This window comes from Parus major, chromosome 4 (assembly GCF_001522545.3).
Source record: "Parus major isolate Abel chromosome 4, Parus_major1.1, whole genome shotgun sequence".
NCBI classification, from domain to species: Eukaryota; Metazoa; Chordata; class Aves; order Passeriformes; family Paridae; genus Parus; species Parus major.
In genome coordinates, this window is record NC_031771.1 from 50,973,825 (window position 1) to 50,993,863 (window position 20,039).

Below are 20,039 nucleotides of genomic sequence, written 5' to 3' on the forward strand. Positions count from 1 at the left end.
CGCGCAGCCTGCCCGCCGGCCTGGGCTCCCTGTGAGTGCGGGGCTCCGCGCGAAGGGACGGGCGGGAGGGAGCCAAGGGATGCGGGGCGGTCCCGCCTGATGGGTGGCATCTCTTTTTCCAGGAGCCTGGTCAACGGGACCTTCTCCGAAGTCAAGGACAGGATGTTTTCCCACCTGCCCTCCCTGCAGCTGCTGTAAGTATGGCACTGGGAAGGAGCACGGCCAAGTAGCACTTCACCCCTTCGTCCTGAATAGAATCCCTTTGAGCATAGAGCCTCTCAGTTCCTCCTAAATAGAGTTCCCTTTCTCCTTGTAGAAACGGAGAAAACGGGAGAAGACAGCTTCCACAGTCCCCGAGCGTAGCTGCTGTTTCATAACATTTCTGCTTAGGGGTGCATTTTCTGCTCAGAAACCGCTTCATAAAACGTGTATTTAGTTACTAAAGGAGGGAAAAATATCTTACGATGCCCTAAGTTCCTCTTTATTTAAAACTTCAACTTTAGCAAGTTTAAGGCTGAGTTTTGTCTCCCAGTAATGTGGTGCTGGCTCTCACTCCTGCTCACTTTGTGCCCGGGAGTCTGGCACTGCCTTTGTGATGCTGTGGGCACAATGGGGTGAGCAGTGGCTGCCAGGACACACTTCAGAGGAAATCCTCTGTGTGTGAAGCGCTGCTGCTGTCTGCAGCATGACTCCGTGCTTCAGCATGCAACTTGGAAGGTGGCCCCTTCGTTGCCTTCTGAGCCAGCGGTCCTCTGTCCCAGGAGACAGTGGTCCAGCACTTTGCAGCCATCCCTCTTCCCTGACCCCAGGCAAGCTGCTTGGTCGTGCCTGCTGTAGTTAGGTGTGTGCCTCCTGCTCCAGGAGCTTACCCAACATTGCTTAATTTAGCTGTCCTGGGAGGCAGCAGGGAAGATACAGAGACTGCGGTACAACCCCCCTGGGGGGCCCGGATACTCACTTCTCTGGTAGTCTGCAGCAAAGCTGAGCAGCAGCCTGCAGCCTGTCTAGCCCAGTGCAGCCTGTCTGGAATGCCTGACACCAGACAGGCCCTCCACACACTCCACCCCATAAGGACTGACTGACCCCTCCCCAGGTAGAGATATACTGCAAAGAAAAATTCAGCAAAAAGATTCAAAGCCTGCCAGAAAGCCAGGCTGAGTGCTCGCCACAGAACTAGATGTTAAAACTGGTCTTAGCAAGAGGTAGCCTCTGAAGGTGTCTGGTAGCTGATGGGGAGGTTCCTCTCCTTGGGCACCCCACCTCCTTTGACTCAAAGGCCTGTCTTCCCACTGGGAGGAGCAGAATTCCATGCAAAATGCTGGAGGGAAGTGAGCAAAGCAAGGGGTGGAAGCCTTCCCCTCCTTTAGTGTGAAACTGGTCCCAAAACCAAGTTTCTGTGGGAGTTGGGGGTCAGCACTGAGCCCCCAGCAGAGGGCATGGGGACCTTGCCCACCAGTAAATGGTTGCAAACTGTGACCCTGGCCAGCTGGGAAGGAAAGGGAGGAATCCAGGGGTGAGAAGCTGTGGGTGGAAAACTAGAGATGGGGGGAGTCTGGCTTGGTTTGGATGGCAGTGCTAGGAGATGGAAGAAGAGCAGATGAAGATAGTTTTCCTTAGCTGTAGTAGATTCTCTGGAGATGTCAGGCTGTGTATGCTGAGGGACAGAGGTGTGTTGTTGAGGAAGGCAGAAGTTGTTCAAGTGGTAAGTCAGATGTGGGAGCAAGAGGGGTTTGTCACCACCACCACCAACACCTTGAGCACTCACAAATTCTGTTGTTTAGTGTAATTTGTAACTTTTTCCTTAAAACATGAGAGAAAATAATGATTAAATAACTAAGAGCTGCATGCATAATTGAGCACATGGGCACCTCAGGACAATGTCTTCTGTGGCAGTAATCAGGGTAAAATAGTAATGTAAGGATTTATTTTTGATGGTGGTCTTCATCTTTGTCAGATTTCTTTGGGATAATATCAGGATAATTCATCTAGTATTAGGATAATATCCAGGGATCACAGGGCAAGTTTGCATTTCATGTTCATTAGTCTTCTAAATTAATTTTAGTAAAATGCCTAAAACCATACTAAAGGGAGATTAATCAGTTGTTCTAATAAAGCAATTAGTGCAGACATATTCATTCATAGGGGAAAATTCTGAGATTTTCCAAAAATTAATTGAATAGTGTTAATATCATTGACCAAATAAGAAGTTTTGCTATTTTCTTGAAAGGACATTTCCCTCTCCACCTTTGAACATCAACATTTGGAGATTGTCTGCTGCTGTGCTTTAATACAGCAAGGAATGAACTTTGCTGGGAAAGCCTCCATAACCTCCTTCTCCCTGGCTGTCTTGTGCTGGTTCAGGTGCCTGGCTGGCTCAGCCTCCCTGGTGCAGCTCTAACATGTTTTTTCCCTAAAGTTCATACAGGAGTAGGGCAAGGCAGCGCCTGGAGGAGGCAGCACTGCAGCTCTTCCTCAGCGCCTGTCACCGCTGGACACAGCGCTTTGCTTTATAAAGATAACAGGATTCTCTGTCTCGGTGGCTTGGATGTGTCTGTGTTTCCAGCAGACAAACTGGCTGCTGTCCTCCCACACTGCAGGCTGTACCCATCTGCAGGTCAGGCTTGGAGCATTCCCCTGGCAGCACGGAGAGAGTGAGCCCACTGCGACTGCATTAATGAGAGCTGGTGCGTGGCAGTTTAGGATTGGTGATGAGGTGGACTCCTGAAAGTTGTCAGTGGGGCTGGAGGGGTGGTGAATGGATGGGGCCCACACTCAGCAGACCTGCCATCTAATGATGGCTTGTTCTGCTCAGTGGACCATAGAGTTGAGGACCAGGTTACATTTAGCCAAGGTCAATGGCACATTTTTCCCAGGGAGCAGTGGACATTAACTCCCATCATGTAATGCCTTTAATTTCTTTCAATAGACCATTCTGCAGTATTTTATATGTGCTGCATTGGTGGGGTGATATGGGCTCAAGTCAGTAAGATTAGTTTGGTCATGGGCAATAAACACAACAGGCATAATCCAGTGTGTCAAGTTTTAATGTGCTTTCCTAATGCCTGCTCTCCATTTTCAGCTTGCTGAACTCCAACTCCTTCACTGTTATACGAGATGATGCCTTTGCTGGTCTCTTCCATCTAGAATACCTGTAAGTTTGGTATTTTATGCCCTTTATAAATAAAGATGTTTTGATAAGTTGCCAGGACTCCTGCTGCAGAGGAGCTGCTCCTTGGTCTTTACTGTGATTCCCAAGAGCAGGGGAGCTGAAGGATTTATGTTCCACTCCTGTGCAAATATTCTTTATGGTGACTGACGATTTTTCAGATGTTACAGTGCATTTTTATAAGATGCTGTGAATGCAAGGTGTCTCTGTGCAATTACACACCAGAAAGGCAATGCTTAGCGAGACCTGCCTTGGCTTTCCAGAATGGTGCCACCCTTAAGGGGATTTGAACCTCACACAAGAGGTGGAGCAGCCTGTCCTGACCTATTCCTGAGCAGGAATTGCAGATTACTGGTGTACTGTCCAGAACAACCCTGATTCTGCTTTTCTTCTCCCAACTTTTGTCTCCTACTTTGCCTTTTTTCTGATACCCTATTTAATGTCCATAGAATTTATCTTTATTTAATTAATTATAAATACATAAATACATAAACATACATTTCATATAATAAATTTTTGTAATTATTTATACTCTTATTTAAAATTATTTAACTCTCCTTTTGTTTATATCATCCACTTAGTTGAGTTTTACAACTAAGTTTTAGGGGTTTTTTTTTGTTTTTCTGGTCCTTGTTTTTTTATTTTTAGTTCACCTTTTCTTCTTTTAAAAAAAAGTATTAGCCCTGGTGCAAAGTTGTCCTCCCTTCATACTCCAAAGGATGGCATTTCTCTGCGTTACTCAGTATGAGCTGGTGTGTTTGAAACTATGAATACAACCTGAAAAAAATCCTCATTCCACCCACCTTTCCAAGCTGAAATGTAGCTGTGGAAAACATTTGTGCTTTTCTACAGGAAGACTGATGCTCATAAAACTGACTTTTGCTAAAATCTTGAAGGCAAATAGGTATTATGGTGTGGTACATTAATATACATTAATAGTCTGGTACATGTGGAGTAGCCAACAATGGAATTTGCAGTTAGTGGTAAATGGTATATGCTAAAATCCATGATTCAGCTACATCTGGATTTTTCAGAGATAGCAAGTTATCTAAACATTCTCTTTTCCTTGTGTCTACAGAGGAAAAATAATTTGCTATAGTTTGTAAAAAGGAAGAAAAATATTTTCTGTTGTACCATTAGTGGCCTGCTTTCAAGTGCTGATGGGCATGTCCCAGCAGTACAGTGTACATCGTGGTGGTTGTACTGGTTACTGCAACCAGATCCCTGTCTGAATCAAACACCCTGCTCTCCTCAGGTGGGCAAAGGGCAAATCTCTGTCCCTGACCACCAGCTGCAAGCCAGGGAGCAGGGTGAAGACTGGTAAAGCCTTACAGTTTCAAATTCTTTTAGCAGCTGAACAAGTGGTCTCAGTTAGTGGTTGTGGTTGCCTTTTCTGCCAAGGCCATAGAGCTTTTCCTCTTCCCAGCAAGTCACCCCTCCACCTTTCGGGAACCGGCTGTGAGTGGCCTTTCTCTGTGGTTTGTTTTTTTAGCCATGCAGCCAGTAAAACCAGTACAACTTCCATAACTCATGTCTCTTAGTTACCAGGGATCAGACTTGGTAGAGAAGAAGGAAACCTGACTGACAAATAGGAATGACAAGTATTTGTGTGTTCAAAGCCAAAATCTCTGGCCAAAGAGCAGCTGAGGAGCAGCCGTGGCTGATACCTTAATATAGATATCTCCAGCTATGTCCTGCTGCACTTGCAGCACTCATAATGGCATTCAGTGCACCCTTAATTTGACTCTGTACACAGTCTGGGTAAGACAGGTCTGAGTCTGGGTAAGACAGGTCTGATAAAGACAGGAGCTTTGCCGGCAAACAGACCAGAATTCCCAGAGTAGCATCTCCTGGAGGCCAGGATTGGTGATTCAAGAATCTGGCAAATTCTGGAGTTCCAGCTTGTTGCAGTGTAGCCTTGTTTATTTGCATGGACTGCTGAGCTGGTGCTGTGCAGGGATGCCAGCTGCCAGTGAGGGTGTCAGGAGGCAGGGTGGCCCTCTGCTCTTGTGAACTGAACCTGTGGCTCCACACAGCCCCAGAAGGGCTGACCTGTCTCTGACATCTCCCACATTGACACAGCACTATCTCATCTGCACCCTTTGCTGCAGTCAGGGTCCTGGTCACTTCATGAAGGATTTTTCTTACACCTACACTGCAGAACCAAGAGCACTTGTCATCTCCTGCATTCCCACCTTCATTCTCTTGTAGAACAGACCTTGTCACATAGCATTTTTCCTCTAACTTCTCTGGAGGGCAAACAGATCTGCCTAGGAATAAGGGACACACTTTCCTCTCATAAGCCTTTTATAAAGTCAGCATACAGTCATCTTCATCCAGGTATAGCTTTATCAGGCAATATCTTGATGGCCACCTGGCTGCAATCACTTTGCAGGGATGATGGTGTATTTAGGGATGCATCCTCAAGTGCTCAGGGGTCAAGTTGCTCAAATATCAGCTCTTTCTTTAAATGCTGACATGCAGTCAGGAGGAGCAGTGTGCCCTGGAATCGATATGTGCCTGCCATTATTCCCCCAGTGCATAGGGCTGTGACTTGTGTGCAGCCAGCACCCTGCAGAGGAGATGTCCCAGCTGGGCAGAGCTGAACTTGGCAGCCAGAACTAAACCAAGGCAGCGGCCTTGTTGGTGCAGATGTCAAATGTGCACAGTTATAGGCAGGGCTGTGTGGATATGGAGGTGGCACCGCGTGTGTGTGCAGCCACAGGAGCTCCTATCAGAGCAGATCTGCAGTCTGGGCAGCCCTGGCCCCACTGTGCTGCCTGCTGATTTGAAAATGCTGGTGATTTGGGAGAGGGGAAGGTAGGACTTTAGCTTCTAAAATCTGCCTCAGGTGGCTGTCCTATGCAGGTCTCTTGCCTCACACAACACATCCTGGGAGGATTACCAAGAGAGGAATAATATTTTTTGCCTTGTTCACTTTGTTCCATTTCTGCTAGACATTTGTGTCATGTGCCATCCCTTGTGCTGCCAGGCACTTGCATTGTTCCTTGCAGTCTGCCCAAGAAAAGGGGAAAAGGGAACATGAGCAGCTCCACTGAGACTTCCCACCTTTCAGTATGAAGGAGCTGCCCAGAAATATGCTGCATCTGGCAACTATAGCTTAAAGCACTGTGATGCTAATAATAATGTTACTTAAAGTATTTTAAAATGCTTTTTTTTTTTTTTTTTGGCCTAGATTTATTGAAGGAAACAAAATTGAAACCATTTCAAGAAATGCATTTCGTGGCCTTCGTGACCTGACTCACCTGTAAGTTATTTAACACTTGATATGGTAATTTCTACTTGAACAAAACTCTCCTGGGAAACCACTGTGTTTTCTGCTACACAGAAAACTTCTCTTCCCTCTGTGTCAGCTTCCTCCTGCTGTCAACAACATGCCTTCCATAAATTAAGAACCAGCCTTAGAGCAATTCTTGCCTGGGCAGCACTGCCACACGTTGGGCTGCCTGTGTGCAGGCACAGCTGGGTCTGGGATGCCACTGGTACCCACGGTGCTGTGCTAGTATCATCACCACCACCACACTCATGATTAACATTCCTGCTTCTTTTCAGTGTGCTCAGTGATTGGGTTACATTTACACCTGGGCAAAAAAACAGCTTTAAATATTTTAAATATTTTACTTTTATGTGACCTTCAAGCAATCTCCATTCTTAAATGAGAATAATTAATGCCTGTTCCTGGTAACTTCTAACAGTGCCAGTGGCTGGACAGTACCAGATAATTAGCAAGCTGTAAGTGAGCTCAGACTTGGTAAGAATTGCAAGATAAGAGATAGCAATGATAATAAGCTCTAACTTTCTTTTCTAGTTCTTTGGCCAATAACCATCTCAAAGCTCTGCCAAAGGATGTCTTCAGTGATTTAGATTCTTTAATTGAGCTGTAAGTAATGAGAATCCTTCTACAGCTTCTGTCACTCTTGCTCTCAGTTTTAGGTTCTGGGTGTGTGGTGCTGTATCTGGTATCTACACAGAAAGATGCATTTTTTTGTTCTAGCTTTTTTTTCATTTTATAATTGTTTGTTTGATAGACTTTTCTAGAGTAACTGCTATTTCTAAAATCACTGTTGCTTCTCGTGATGCTGTATGTAGCTTGTGTTTGCTGTACATAGCTTGTGTTATTGTACTTCTTTCTGATGTCTCATTTAAATTGTATTCTAGAGAAAGGGAGACAAAGAATTTTAAAACTACAGTTTCTCTGAACGTATTTCCCTATTATTGTTGCATATTCCTTGAGATTATTTTAGTAAAAGTGATTAGTTAAAAAAAAAATAAAAATCTTATTTTCCTTGTTTCTGTGCAGTTGTAGCACATTGCTGACATTCTGTACAGAGTATTTCACTGTGTAACTAGCATTCCCCTATTTTTGGCCTGGTTCTTCCAAACAGAAAAGTAAAATTGCAGGCCTCAGAAATTGCCAAAGGATCAAAGAACAGGTACAGTGCTGAAATTGCACATACATTAGCAGGAAGAAGTTAAATTGACTCTACATCAGCAGCAACTCAAAAAATACAAGTCTTACATCTGTATTTTATGTCTGCAAGGCTGCTCTGTCAACCAGCAGTACTGGAACAGTTTAGTGAAGGGATGAGAATTATCTGTGTCAGTGGTAAATGGTGCAAAGGAGGCTTGCAGCAGACAACCTGAATGTCAGGATGTATCACATTACAGTCCTCATCCAATGAAAACTTATAAAAGAAGTGACTTCAATCACAGGGCTCCATTACTCAGATTATATATGACCATAGACTGCAAAGGTTTTTCAAAAAAATCAGTGAAAGAGAGCTCATAATAAAGGAGTCCAAATAAAACTGAAGAAACTCCCCTGTTTTCAGTTCAGAACAATTTAAGGATACTCAGATATTTTGAAATTCAGCATGCCAAGTACTCATATTGCTATCAACCTTTTCAAATATGTTTATTTCTGTGTGTTTTTTTAGAGATTTAAGGGGAAATAAATTTGAGTGTGACTGCAAAGCCAAGTGGTTGTTTTTGTGGTTAAAGATGACAAATTCCACTGTTTCTGATGTCCTGTGTATTGGTCCAGCAGAATATCAGGATAAGAAGTTAAATGATGTGACAAGTTTTGATTATGAATGCACCACTACAGGTATTCAGAATGTATATTTCTAAGCACACTACAAATGGTTAAATTTCAGAAGTTTAGATGATACCCTTTCACTTCTGTGAGCATGACCTGGGGGGAGGAAAGGGTTACATACAAAGCACTTCCAACTACTAGAACAAGTACAAAATGGGAAAATTACATTGAGAAGCTAAAGTAAGCACTGAATTTTTATTTGGATTAAGTGATAATGGGAGAAGAGCTCTGCCTATTCATATTCCAAAAGACTTGATTATGACTCAATTTGTAGCTGAATTTTCATCACAAAACACTTTCTATTATCTGGAATGAAGCCACATAGTTATGGCAGATGAGCTTCCCAAAATCTCTGTATTTCACAGAAAGCAATGAAAATAAGTTCTAAAATGTGGCTATAGCTGTTATCTTTATTTGATAAATCATTATTTATTAGCATCAAAGATGGTGGCAATAGTGCCAGAAGTTCTTCATGGAACTCCATTAAGTTGAAGAGAAAAGTCCAATAATATTCTGACTACTGTCTTGCCTAGGATTTTGATTTTTTATTTTTTAAGGTAATGTAAAGCATGCTGAAGGGAGCAAAGAGTAATTTGCATGTGGTTATGCTTATATTTTATGCCAAAACTGCTGCAGTTACCTATCTTTAAATGTAGTCACATCATATAACTGAAAATATCAGCTGCGGGTATTGTTTTTCATCTTTTTTGAATAGGATGTCAGCGCTCTGCCTTTTTTCTAGACAGTAATATCAAAGGTGTGCAAGTTCTCATCTGTCATCAAGTCAGTCATTATTATTAAAAGACAAGAGAAAAGGTGATTACTAGCAATGCAAAATGAAATTTCAGGAGAAGGTATGAGAGGTGCTTTGATGGCAATATGTGAAGAGAAAGAGAATGAACTCAGAATTCAAAACTATGGCAGAAGAGCAGCAGTGGTAAAGTGCAATAATCTGCTGCATAAAAGGATGTCAAGCACAGGAGAGCAATGAAGTTTAGAACAGCACTGAAGTTACATTCCTCGTCTGCCACATCACCGGGGCACAGCACTGCAAAGTAAAAGCAGGCTTTATTTCATTGAAATCTGGTTTAAGCAATTGTGTAGCACTAACAGTGCACAAGAGAAACAAACATATCCTCAGGTCCTCAAACCCATCCTGACCTATCAGCCCTCCGTCACTTTTTTTTTTTACCCAGACACTGCAAAGTTGCTTCAAGCAAAATTCACCCTTAACATTGTCCCTTTATCTGCTGTAAGTGAAATTACACCAAGCATGAATCTAATTTCATGTGCTGCAGAGGTTTTGGGGACCCAAGGTGTACCATGGGGCAAGGATTGCCCAGCTGAATATCCTATTTGAATTGATGTTCAAATGCCTTCAGAGAAGCGTTCCCACAGCACAGCATGTAGCTCTCATACTCTGCTCCGTATGACCCTGGTGGTCTGCGATGTCAGGTTCTCCTTCTCTACCACAGCCTCCCCCAGATCCAAAGGGAGTGTAAATATGGCCATATTCCTTCCCTGAGGACTGATTAGTCACAGGCTTAGAATACATACTGTATTCTAAGTAGAGCAATATACCCTATAGGTGTATTCTCCTTTCCCAGTCGGTGGTGTGCAGGGCTCTGCAAACCTCTTGCATTCATGTTAGTCTTTAGTATAGTATTTCCCTCCTTTGCCAGGTGGGATCAAACTTTCCATCATTCCTGGTCTCCAGTACTCTGTGTCGAGCATGACTGGATGCAGGATGTGGTAACAAAGCAGTTTGCTTGGTAAAATGTGTGTCTTGTTGGCCCAGTCAGCTCATTTCATCAGCTGAACTGCTACAATGGTAACAGGAGAGATGGAAAGAGGTGCTGCCAAATTTGAAAAAAAAGGCAAAGAAAAAAATGATCCTGTTGCTTTTTCACAGAGAAAGTGATTGACGGTATTGGTGACCTACATTTTAACTCTTTTTGTGATAGCATCTGTCTTTTCCATTTCTCACTGCTTGCATCATGAAAGCAAGTTAAGCCATTTCACTTCATTTTCTTGTCTTTCTTCCTCAATAGTGTGTGAGGGGACTGTGCTGTGGCTGTGAGCACCACAGGAGAACATGTAACTCACTTTCAGGAGACTGGAAAAGGTCTCAGGTTCCCACAGCCACTGGAAACAGGCCATGTGCATGCCTGGGACCTGCTTTGCCCAGATCTGTAGTCAGAGATCACCTCACTGAGCTTTGGAAGCTTGTTTTCCCCTTCCTTCACCTAGCTGAGATTGTCTCCTGGAGGTGGTCTTCTCTTTCCCTGCTGTCTGGAAGGGAGGTAGTTTACAAATTTCTAGGTACTGCTCCATTCTTGCCCCTGTGCTGGAGATCTCCTGTAGTGGGAGAAAGGAAAGAATGGTCAACGCTCCCTGCTGGCACACCCAGACCCTGGGCAGCCTCACCTGGAGTAGGAGTATCCACTGCAGGGAAGAAGGAATGTGATGAGAGTGGGACCGAATTACAGGATACAGTTTTGGAGCAATTGCCCAAACAGACTGTCACTTACATTTTTCCTTAGTGTCCTCCAATGTTCCCTGTTCTCTTGTCCCCTCCTGTGCTGGCATCAGTGCTCCTGCGTGCTGGGATCAGCCCAAGCAAGGGCTGCAGAAGGAAAACCAGCCCAATAAAAGTGTTGCATCCCTCACCTGTGACATCATGATGCCAGTTCAACCACAGAGGGAGCAGAAGTGGAATAAGTGACTGGAGGACAAGGGGACACCCCATGCTCAGCCAGTGTGAAAACCACGTGTCTTGAGAAAGGGAAAGAAAAGTGTATATGGGCTGGGAGGGAGAGAGGGACAGCTCATGCAGCCAGCAGCACAGGGGAAAGCTGTGTCCTCTGCCCTCTTCCATCCAGGGGATTGAGCTTAAAAGAGAAAAATATTGGAAAAGGCTCTTCCCCAATCCTGTATTTACTGTATTAGCTCTTTCTAGCATTACAGCAAGATGTAGAACTAAATCAAGCCCCCAAGGCCTAAATTTTTTGCAACCCTGATATAGCAGCAACTTTAACTGTGTAACCCTGTTCTACATTACAGTCTGGTATTCCCAGCTGGTGCTAAAACCAACATTTATTGCTTTTTACTGATTACAAATTATTTACCTACCCATTTTCACATACAGACTGGTTTGTTTCAATTCACAGATTCCCCCAAAGTGTTTCACAATGGTTCAGATTTCAAGAGATGTCTTTTCAGGATTAGGTTTTTGGGTTTTTTCCTCAAGATTTAAAAATATTTTTATTTTCTGTAACTGTATCTGCCATTGCTCCATCATTTAGCTACCTTTTATAACTGGTCAGTTATTTTTACTTTCTGCGTACTTTGGTGTCAGCCTTTTTAGTTTCCCAGTGAGAATGAAGATAACTTTCTTGTTTGCCTACCAGCATTTATGAACCAAACCCAAGCTCTATTTATAATAGTCCCTCGAAGAATGAAGACTGTCACTTCTTTCACAGCTGTGGAATCTGCTCTGTTTGTTTAATGGTAGTCATCTATCTTTATTCTCCACAAGTGTAACTCCTCAAGGGCAAAGCTTTCAAGCATGCAGAAACAGAGGGTTCCTCATTCAGAAGCAATTATTTAATAATGCACCAAAATAAGGGACTCGAGTGAGGACTTAATTACCATTTCACCAAAATCTCTGGATGCTCAGGCCCTTCCAGCATAGGAGTGCATGGTGAAGGCATGTAGCAAATGGGGTTTAAAACAGAGCAGTGTGTGGTTCTGCACAGAAATGCCATCATAGGGAAGATGCCTTTCCTTTTCTACATATCTATATCCATACATTACTTCAACACGGGCCTCCTACCACATTTTAGACCTGAGTGCTTTCTCAGCTCTGCTACATCATGTTTTTTCCTGATAATAGAAATCTTGCACAGCTGTCTGGTCAAATGTCAAATTCAGACCCAAGTCTCCTCAGTTTGCCCCATGACTGCTGACATACCCCAGGGTAAATTTTCAAATTAAGTCTACAAAGGCACTTAATTTTTGAGAAAAGAAGTCTTTAATTCTGGAGTTACACTCCTAATCTTTACAGGTTGCTCCAATTACTCAGTCTTACTGTCTAGGATAAGTTTTCCACTGGATAGTAATTTTCAGGTTGGTTGTATTTTATGCCTAAACTACATTATAATGCCCCATAAAACATTATGTTAACTGAGTTTTTGATTACACCATTTTGTCTGTGGTCTAGGCAAAATGGGGTTATCCCCAGGCAAACTTCAGATATCATTTCACTTTCTGCCTGGTTTAGCATAACACAAATTGCTAGTGATTAAATTTGCATGACTTAAGAAGTTATTGGACTTCAGCTGGTAGTTGCTGTCTCTCAGCTTGAATGTGATTCTAGCAAGGCCATTTCACTTGACGGGAAAGCAACTTCCAGCTGTGGGGAAAGAGAGTTCTCTCTCTATTTCACTGATAGTAGCCAGCCTAGCTGGAAAAATCTGAATTATTTCACTATTTACATATCTGATCTCCTTGACAAATACATTTCCAGAGGACAGTTCATGATACCTGAAGCAGGAGACACTTTCCCTACTGCTGCATGCTTAACATGAGCACTGATACTTCCATGATAGTGTTATACAAAATCCAGAGTATTTCACTCATTTTTCAGTGTACATCATTCTAATCAGTGACCACTTACTCTGTTTCCAGCAAAGATGTATCCTAACTGTTGTAAATGTATGTTTCTAGATTTTGTTGTCCACCAGATTTTGCCCTACCAGTCTGTTTCAGTGGATACATTCAACTCAAAGAATGATGTGTTTGTAGCTATTGCACAGCCCAGCATGGAGAACTGCATGGTGCTGGAGTGGGATCACATTGAAATGAATTTCAGGAGTTACGACAATATCACAGGTATATGAACACTGGGATTCCAGTCACTGGTGAACTGTTGGCATTTCACAAGGATAAGATTTGTAGATGAGATCAGTTTGCTGGGTTTTGTCCTGAATCCCTGTTGAATCTGGCTGATTGAAGTGAGTGATATTTGGACATGACTGACTACATGGAGTAAGGCATCTTGTTGACACATGCACATTTAACTGTAGCACACAAACTAGGCTTTTTTTGTCCAACCTTGTAAATTTTTCTGAAGGCACAAACACTTGCTGTGAATGTCACACTATGGCCCAGCATAGCACTCACTGCCTTAGTCACACAGCAAGTTAAAGCAGTAGCTGAAGGAGCACTTGATCTTGCCAAAGTGCCTGCAAGTATAAACAGAATATAAAAATAATCTATTGCATGTAGGAGGAAATGGGTCTGAAGGATCCTTTTAGGGTGAGCTGACCAGGAAGCCAGTTAAAAACGGACAGAAATATTTAGGCTGTGATTGTTACCTAAAGAGATGTGCTGCAAAGCTTCAGCATTTACTTTCAATTTACAAACATGCTCAATTAACATCTTGACCAGATTACTGATCAAACAAAAAGCCTGTGTAGATGCCAGGTGATGTTCTAATGCTGATTTTCTAACAACCAGTCTGTCCCTAACCAACACTTGTGGTGCTCAGTCACACCATGACAGCAGAGACGGAGTCTTCAAAGCTGTTATCTGCTGCCTGATTTCCCAGATACTCCAAGCCAGATGTTTTGAAGACTCAGGAGCTAAATTATCCATGGAGCATCTTTCCCTCCTGTTCCTTGCTGTCTGTGACTGACTATTTTTTACCTTATATTTTGGGAGACATAGAGTACACTGTGTCCTCCTCTGGTGTTGGCTTCTACAAAGGCAGCAAGCACTTACCCCCTGAGATCAGCTGTGTGTCTCAGTAACAAAAGTTTACAGGAAGCTACCCCTCTGTCAGGAAATTTTGGAAATGAAAAACTTTGCTTTTTAAGGTTTCATTTTGTTTTGGCAGATTAGGGTAAAATGTGCACCAGGGATGTAAACTGAGAAGTCAACAGCCCAGAGAGAGCTAGCTGAGCCCCAGAAAAGCTCTGGAAATGAAATGGAGAGTTTGACTCATTTGCAAAGATAGCTAGCTGCCTTCCAGGTGTATTTCACCTTCCTCTGAATGACTTGATCAGGAGACATTTCTGCCAGGGACTTATGTCCTAGCTCCACACTCAGAGTTTGTTCCTGGGAGGTCTGAGCTGAAGCTCTGGTCTCTGAAATGTTTGTGAACCTGAGATTTTTGCTAGGGGACACAGGCACATAAAGAGCCTCCTGCAGAGCCTGAAGTGTGTTTTGTAGAGCTCTGGAGCCAGCTCCACAGAGAATTTCACTACTTACCATTTGCTTGGCATTTGGGTATCTAAATTTAGCCCTTTACAACATAGGCTTATGGAGCTGAGCTAGTTGTCAAGGTTGTCTTTACAGTGAACAGGAAGAGAAAAGCATTGCTGTCCTCTGCAGAAGGAGACAGGTTAAAACTCTTCTAGAAGAGTCTGTGTTTTGACTAAGTTAGATCAGAAGAAGCTTGCATGATCAGCTCAACCATTCATGCCTGTGCTGCAGATACCTTGCTGTACTTGAAATGAAGGTACTCCCAGCTCTCCCACACTGGGAGGGTGGCAGATCACCCCAGGCCAGCTCTGAAAGCCATGGGTAAAGGACCAGCAGAGGAGTCAGGGTAAATCTCCTGTAGTGACTGGCCAAGGATGTATTGGGGAGCTTGTGCAGCTGCAGTTCTACTTCAACTGTGGGCTTCACAAAGGAACTCCTCTCTGCTTCCAACAACACCTATCATAATAGTCTCGTTGCTACTTTTTTGATGTGGTTCTTGTTTAGTGGAACTTGACATTCTCAAAACAGATCATAACCTATCTGGCAACTGCAATATTCCAAAATGTTTCTAGTTTAACAAAATCTCAAGAATACCTAACACAAACAACAGAGTTAGATTTCTCTTTTTCATCCGGTTGTCAGGTGATATATCCAAAAGACACATCAATATTTCTATGCACAGTAGAAAAAAGCTGACTCTAACCCTTCTAGAGCAAGAAAAACATACTGTATTTCATTTTTCTAGTGAAGATGGAAAGATAGATATTACAAGAACAAGAGAATTTCAGATATGTGACAAACGGCAAGATAAAAACTCTTGTCACTTCTAAATAATAAAATTTAGCTTAAATAATTCTTTTGGATACTAGGGACCATGTGTTTGAACAAACAGAGAAATTAAAAGTATTTTGCTTAAAAAGGAATTAGGATTTTATGGTACATCATACTTGCACACATTGCAGGGTGGGACAAGTCATCTCTCCAGTTATTGGGAAACAAAAGGCTTGAAAAGATGCTCTGATGGCATGTAGAAGACAAAATTATGAGATGGTGCAGGTTTCAAGAAAGAGGAGGGGTGATTTGATAATGTCTATGGTGCAAAGGGTGGTTTGTGCTGCGCTAACACGTGTTGTTTTTTTTTCTCTCTTTGGGCAATAGGTCAGTCTATAGTGGGATGTAAAGCCATTCTTGTTGGTGACCAAGTCTTTGTGGTGGTGGCACAGCTCTTTGGTGGCTCACACATATACAAGTTTGATGAAAGCTGGACGAAGTTTGTCAAATTCCAGGATATTGAAGTATCTCGCATTTCCAAGCCAAATGATATAGAGCTTTTTGAGATTGACAGTGAAATGTTTTTTGTCATAGCAGATAGCTCTAAAGCAGGTTTGTCAACGGTGTATAAGTGGAATAACAAAGGATTTTACTCGTATCAGTCTCTTCATGAGTGGTTCAGGGACACTGATGCTGAGTTTCTCGATATAGATGGGAAATCACATTTAATCCTCTCTAGCCGTTCCCAGGTGCCCATTATACTCCAGTGGAACAAAGCCTCCAAAAAGTTTGTCCCACACAGTGAAATCCCCAACATGGAAGATGTCTTGGCTGTGAAGAGTTTCAGGATGCAAGATGACCTTTACATCACACTCACGAGGTTCATTGGTGACTCCAGAGTCATGAAATGGAATAGCAAACAGTTTGTGGAGATACAGGCTCTTCCATCCCGAGGAGCCATGACGCTGCAGCCTTTCTCCTTCAAGAACAATTATTACCTAGCCTTGGGAAGTGACTATACCTTCTCCCAGATTTACCAGTGGGATGGTGAAAAGAAGATATTCAGATTATTTAAAGAAATCTACGTGCAAGCACCACGGTCTTTCACAGCTGTGTCAACAGATCGAAGGGATTTTTTCTTCGCATCTAGCTTTAAAGGAAACACTCAAATATTTGAACATATCACCATTGACTTGAGTTTATGAAAAGCTGCTGGAGTGAAATTTATGTAGAATGACATTTATACACAAACAAAACAAAAAGAGACCTTTCCAAAACCAGGGTGCACCTATGGAGTATGATGACATTTTCTGAACTTCTCAGACTTGCATATTAATCAGGGACTGCATTTACTTGGTTACTGCATGACATGTCCATTTTATCCTTTTTCAAAGACACTTTGCAATCTGCAGTCATTCAAAGAGGAGTACAGCGCATTAGAATGAATGTTGACATCTAAGAGAATTATCTAAATTTTATCCAGAAAACTACCTTGAGCTGAACATCACGTAAAGAAAGTGAAGAGTGAGCCAAACAAAGCAAAAGAAATTATCTTGACTCATAAATTAACATTTTAGTCATGTAAGTTTTAATATTAAAGTCAGTTCTTCATGGTTGCTGATGAATTGTAAAAGCAAACATAAACATTCCAGAATACACTGAGCTCTCTCTTCAAGATCTTTCTTTCTGGTTCACAATAAATCTGAGACATCATTATAATTCATTGCAGACTGAAGGGAGAGTCAAAATCTATTTGCATTTTTCTTCCATTATTCACTTTTTTTCAGCAACAAATTGTGCATAACAAGTAGTCCAGCCCACAGTAAATGGGTAGCCAGGAAGAGCGTGTCTCTTCAGGACTGTGAGATCTTAACAAGTTAACATAGACAGAAAATACCTGAAGTCTGCATGATGCCATGAAAAAATCAAATACAAATCCCACCCACCCTCTGTTTTAATAGGCATTCCAGACATCTATTCCATTTTGCCCTAATTCATACTTTTCTTGACGATTCCCAGTATACTCTGGGTGTTTAATATGTTATTCTGTGGTGAACTCTCATTCCAGAGGACAGAGCTTAAGTTTTGCCTGAAACACATATCAGCATTGATGCACTCCATGTTGTAGCTTCTCTGTACTCAGTGAGGTGATTTATTGTCCAGTGTTTTCCCCCCCAGCACAGCTCATCAGCAATAAATTCAGGTTCAGGACATGGAAGTTGTATTTTGAAAATCCTCCTTCTGGCTAAAGTCTAACTGTGACTTCAGTGTCACCAAGTCATCTGAAACCAAGCTGTTGGAGCTGCTTCAGGCTAGAACTAATCCTCCAAGAAGGATTTCCACTGGGTGAGTCCAGGCTGTTGCCAGGTTGCCAATCCATTGAAGGTCAAAAAGGAGGATGTGGACACTGTGTTTCATTGGTGCTTTGGGTGGTTACAGACCAAGGCATTCCATCACCCTAAATAGGGCAATCCTGGCACACACAGCCTCTCTCAGGAAAACAGCAAGGGACTGTTTTCCTGGAAAGGCTCTTTGTCACCCTTACCCAACAAAATTGTGTATCACAGCTCTTGTTTGTTCACTTACACAACATATTTCTTTAAGTTTCCATACTTCTTAGTCTACTAGGTTGCTGTATCATGTCTTGCTGCTGCACTGCTGCTTTGGATAATAGGGAGGCTTTGCATAAAGCAGGAGGAGCAAAGGAAACTGTCCTTTATTCCTTCATACTTAGGTCTATCTCACCATCCTTCTGCTGAGTGAGTTTCACATTTTTCCCCTGGCTCACAAACAGAGATGTTCTCACAGGCTTTCTGATATCCAGGGTGTGAAGTGTGCTGCACAAGAGGATTATGTATAATGACTCCTGTGAGGAGTCATAACCTATCAGTGACCTGGCATATCACAGTCTTCCCCAACTTTTGCCACTCTGCTATGAAATGCAGCTATTACTGGCCTGTCAGAGACATAATTCATTCTGATTTTCAATTATGTGTTAGGGGTCTTTTTTCCTACAGAGTTTTTCGACCTGGTTTTGTTTTTAACTACACTGGCAACCTGGCCCATCCCACCCTCTGAAATATTGAGCACAGCCCTCCGAATCCCAGCGCAGTGTCATTCCCAGTGGTTCAGTCAAGACCAGTAGATGCAAACCAAGGCTCTGCAGCAAGGTTTAGCAATACCTCTCCCAGGATTAAGCTAACAAATCTGACAAAACAAAGGAATTAATGTCTGCCAGTAAATGCAACTTCTTACTGTGTTACCAGTTTACTTTTTAAAGTGGATATGGCTGGCAAGCAAAATTTATTTAGCCTATGTTGAGGGAAAGCATTTTGTATTGCTTTTCTGTCAAGCATGCAAGTGTCACTGGAGTTAGATATTCTGATCAGGGTGGCATTTCTCAGTGCACCAGCACTTTCTTTCAGGGCTCAACTATGAGTTCTAGTTACTCAGGAAGGGGCATCAGTCAGAGTGAAAAGCTAGTTTAGAGAAATTGGATCCTTGAAGGGAAGCAAGAGGATGCTGGAAAAAGGCTTGTGTATTGAATACCAGGAGATTGTACTGTCTCAAGAGCCAAGGGGATTTTGAGACTTGGCTATCAAGTTGGATTAAATTAAAATGGTCTCTGCAGAGACAGGCTTAATAAAGAGGATAAAGTGATGCACAGGAGTCTAGTTCATTCACATGGGACCAGAAGAAGAGAGTGAGGGAAATGAATTCTGCAGGCAGGCTGCCACTTCTGCTGAGTTGCTGTGTTGGTTGGTCAGAAAGCCCAGCTCAGCATCCCTCCCAGCTTCAGGAAGAGCCTGGAGTCAGACACTGGCCTGCCTGTTCTGCTGAGTTCATGCACAGGAAGTCAAAGCAGCTAAGAGAGAGGACAAAAAGCACCAGTTGAATTAAGAAAAGGTTATGGTACTTTTCACAGGATTAAACAAAGGCAAGATCTCAAAAAGAGCCTTGTTGTGCTCTTCCTGCTCCCAAGGAAAAGCTGCAGGATGCAGGCATAAAAACAAAAATCGCTAATAATTGAAAATACTTTCTGCCTTTCCAAATGCTACCATGGGTTTGTCTCCATTGCCTATATTCTGTAATAGGAATTGTTTTCAATAGTAAATAAAATATGCATATCCATAATTCATGGAAATGTTAGAGCATCAGTGAGTTAAAAAGGATAACAGAACATGCCACTGATAATTTTTAATGTATTCTAAAATACATAAATCTATGTAAAAATTATTAGTTTATATAAGCATTGATTAAATATGCACTAGCTACAGCAGCAGCATTTTAAGGTTGTATATACATTGAGCTTTTTTTAGTAAAGAGGAGCTAATGCAATCTATGCTACTTACATGTGTATGTACTCTTTCAATAGATGAATAAAATGTAGTTAATGTGACTAATAGTGGTGTGTTACACATAAAATATCCATGTTGTGAGGACCTACACTGCCAGAGGAATGGACAGGGTGGGAAAACACATCACTGTCTATTTATGATCAGGTTCGGCTTTTGACAAGGTGGAGAAAGCCATGCTCAGATTAGTTAAATCTTTCTTCTGTGCCTGAGGTACTTCGGACCACCAAGGTTTTGCTGTTCCCTGATTTTCCCCTTCACTCTTTCCTTACACCCCATCTAGTGTTAGCAAGTAAGTAACACAGCTATCGCTGCGAGTTTCGTTTATGAGCTTTCTTACCACAAAGTAAAGAGGTCTTGA

General features: G+C 42.4%; 1 protein-coding gene across 1 annotated transcript; it reads left to right on the forward strand.

Moving 5' to 3' along the window:
• Nucleotides 1-5: 5 nt before the first annotated feature.
• Nucleotides 6-19,728, forward strand: LGI2 (leucine rich repeat LGI family member 2; the record flags this gene model as incomplete). The annotated part of the gene is made up of 8 exons (XM_015625817.2): nucleotides 6-31; nucleotides 123-194; nucleotides 3,080-3,151; nucleotides 6,363-6,434; nucleotides 6,996-7,067; nucleotides 8,125-8,294; nucleotides 13,014-13,178; nucleotides 15,711-19,728. Coding segments are annotated over 8 exons (1,467 nt in total), but the record flags the coding sequence as incomplete, so codon positions are not given.
• Nucleotides 19,729-20,039: the final 311 nt, after the last annotated feature.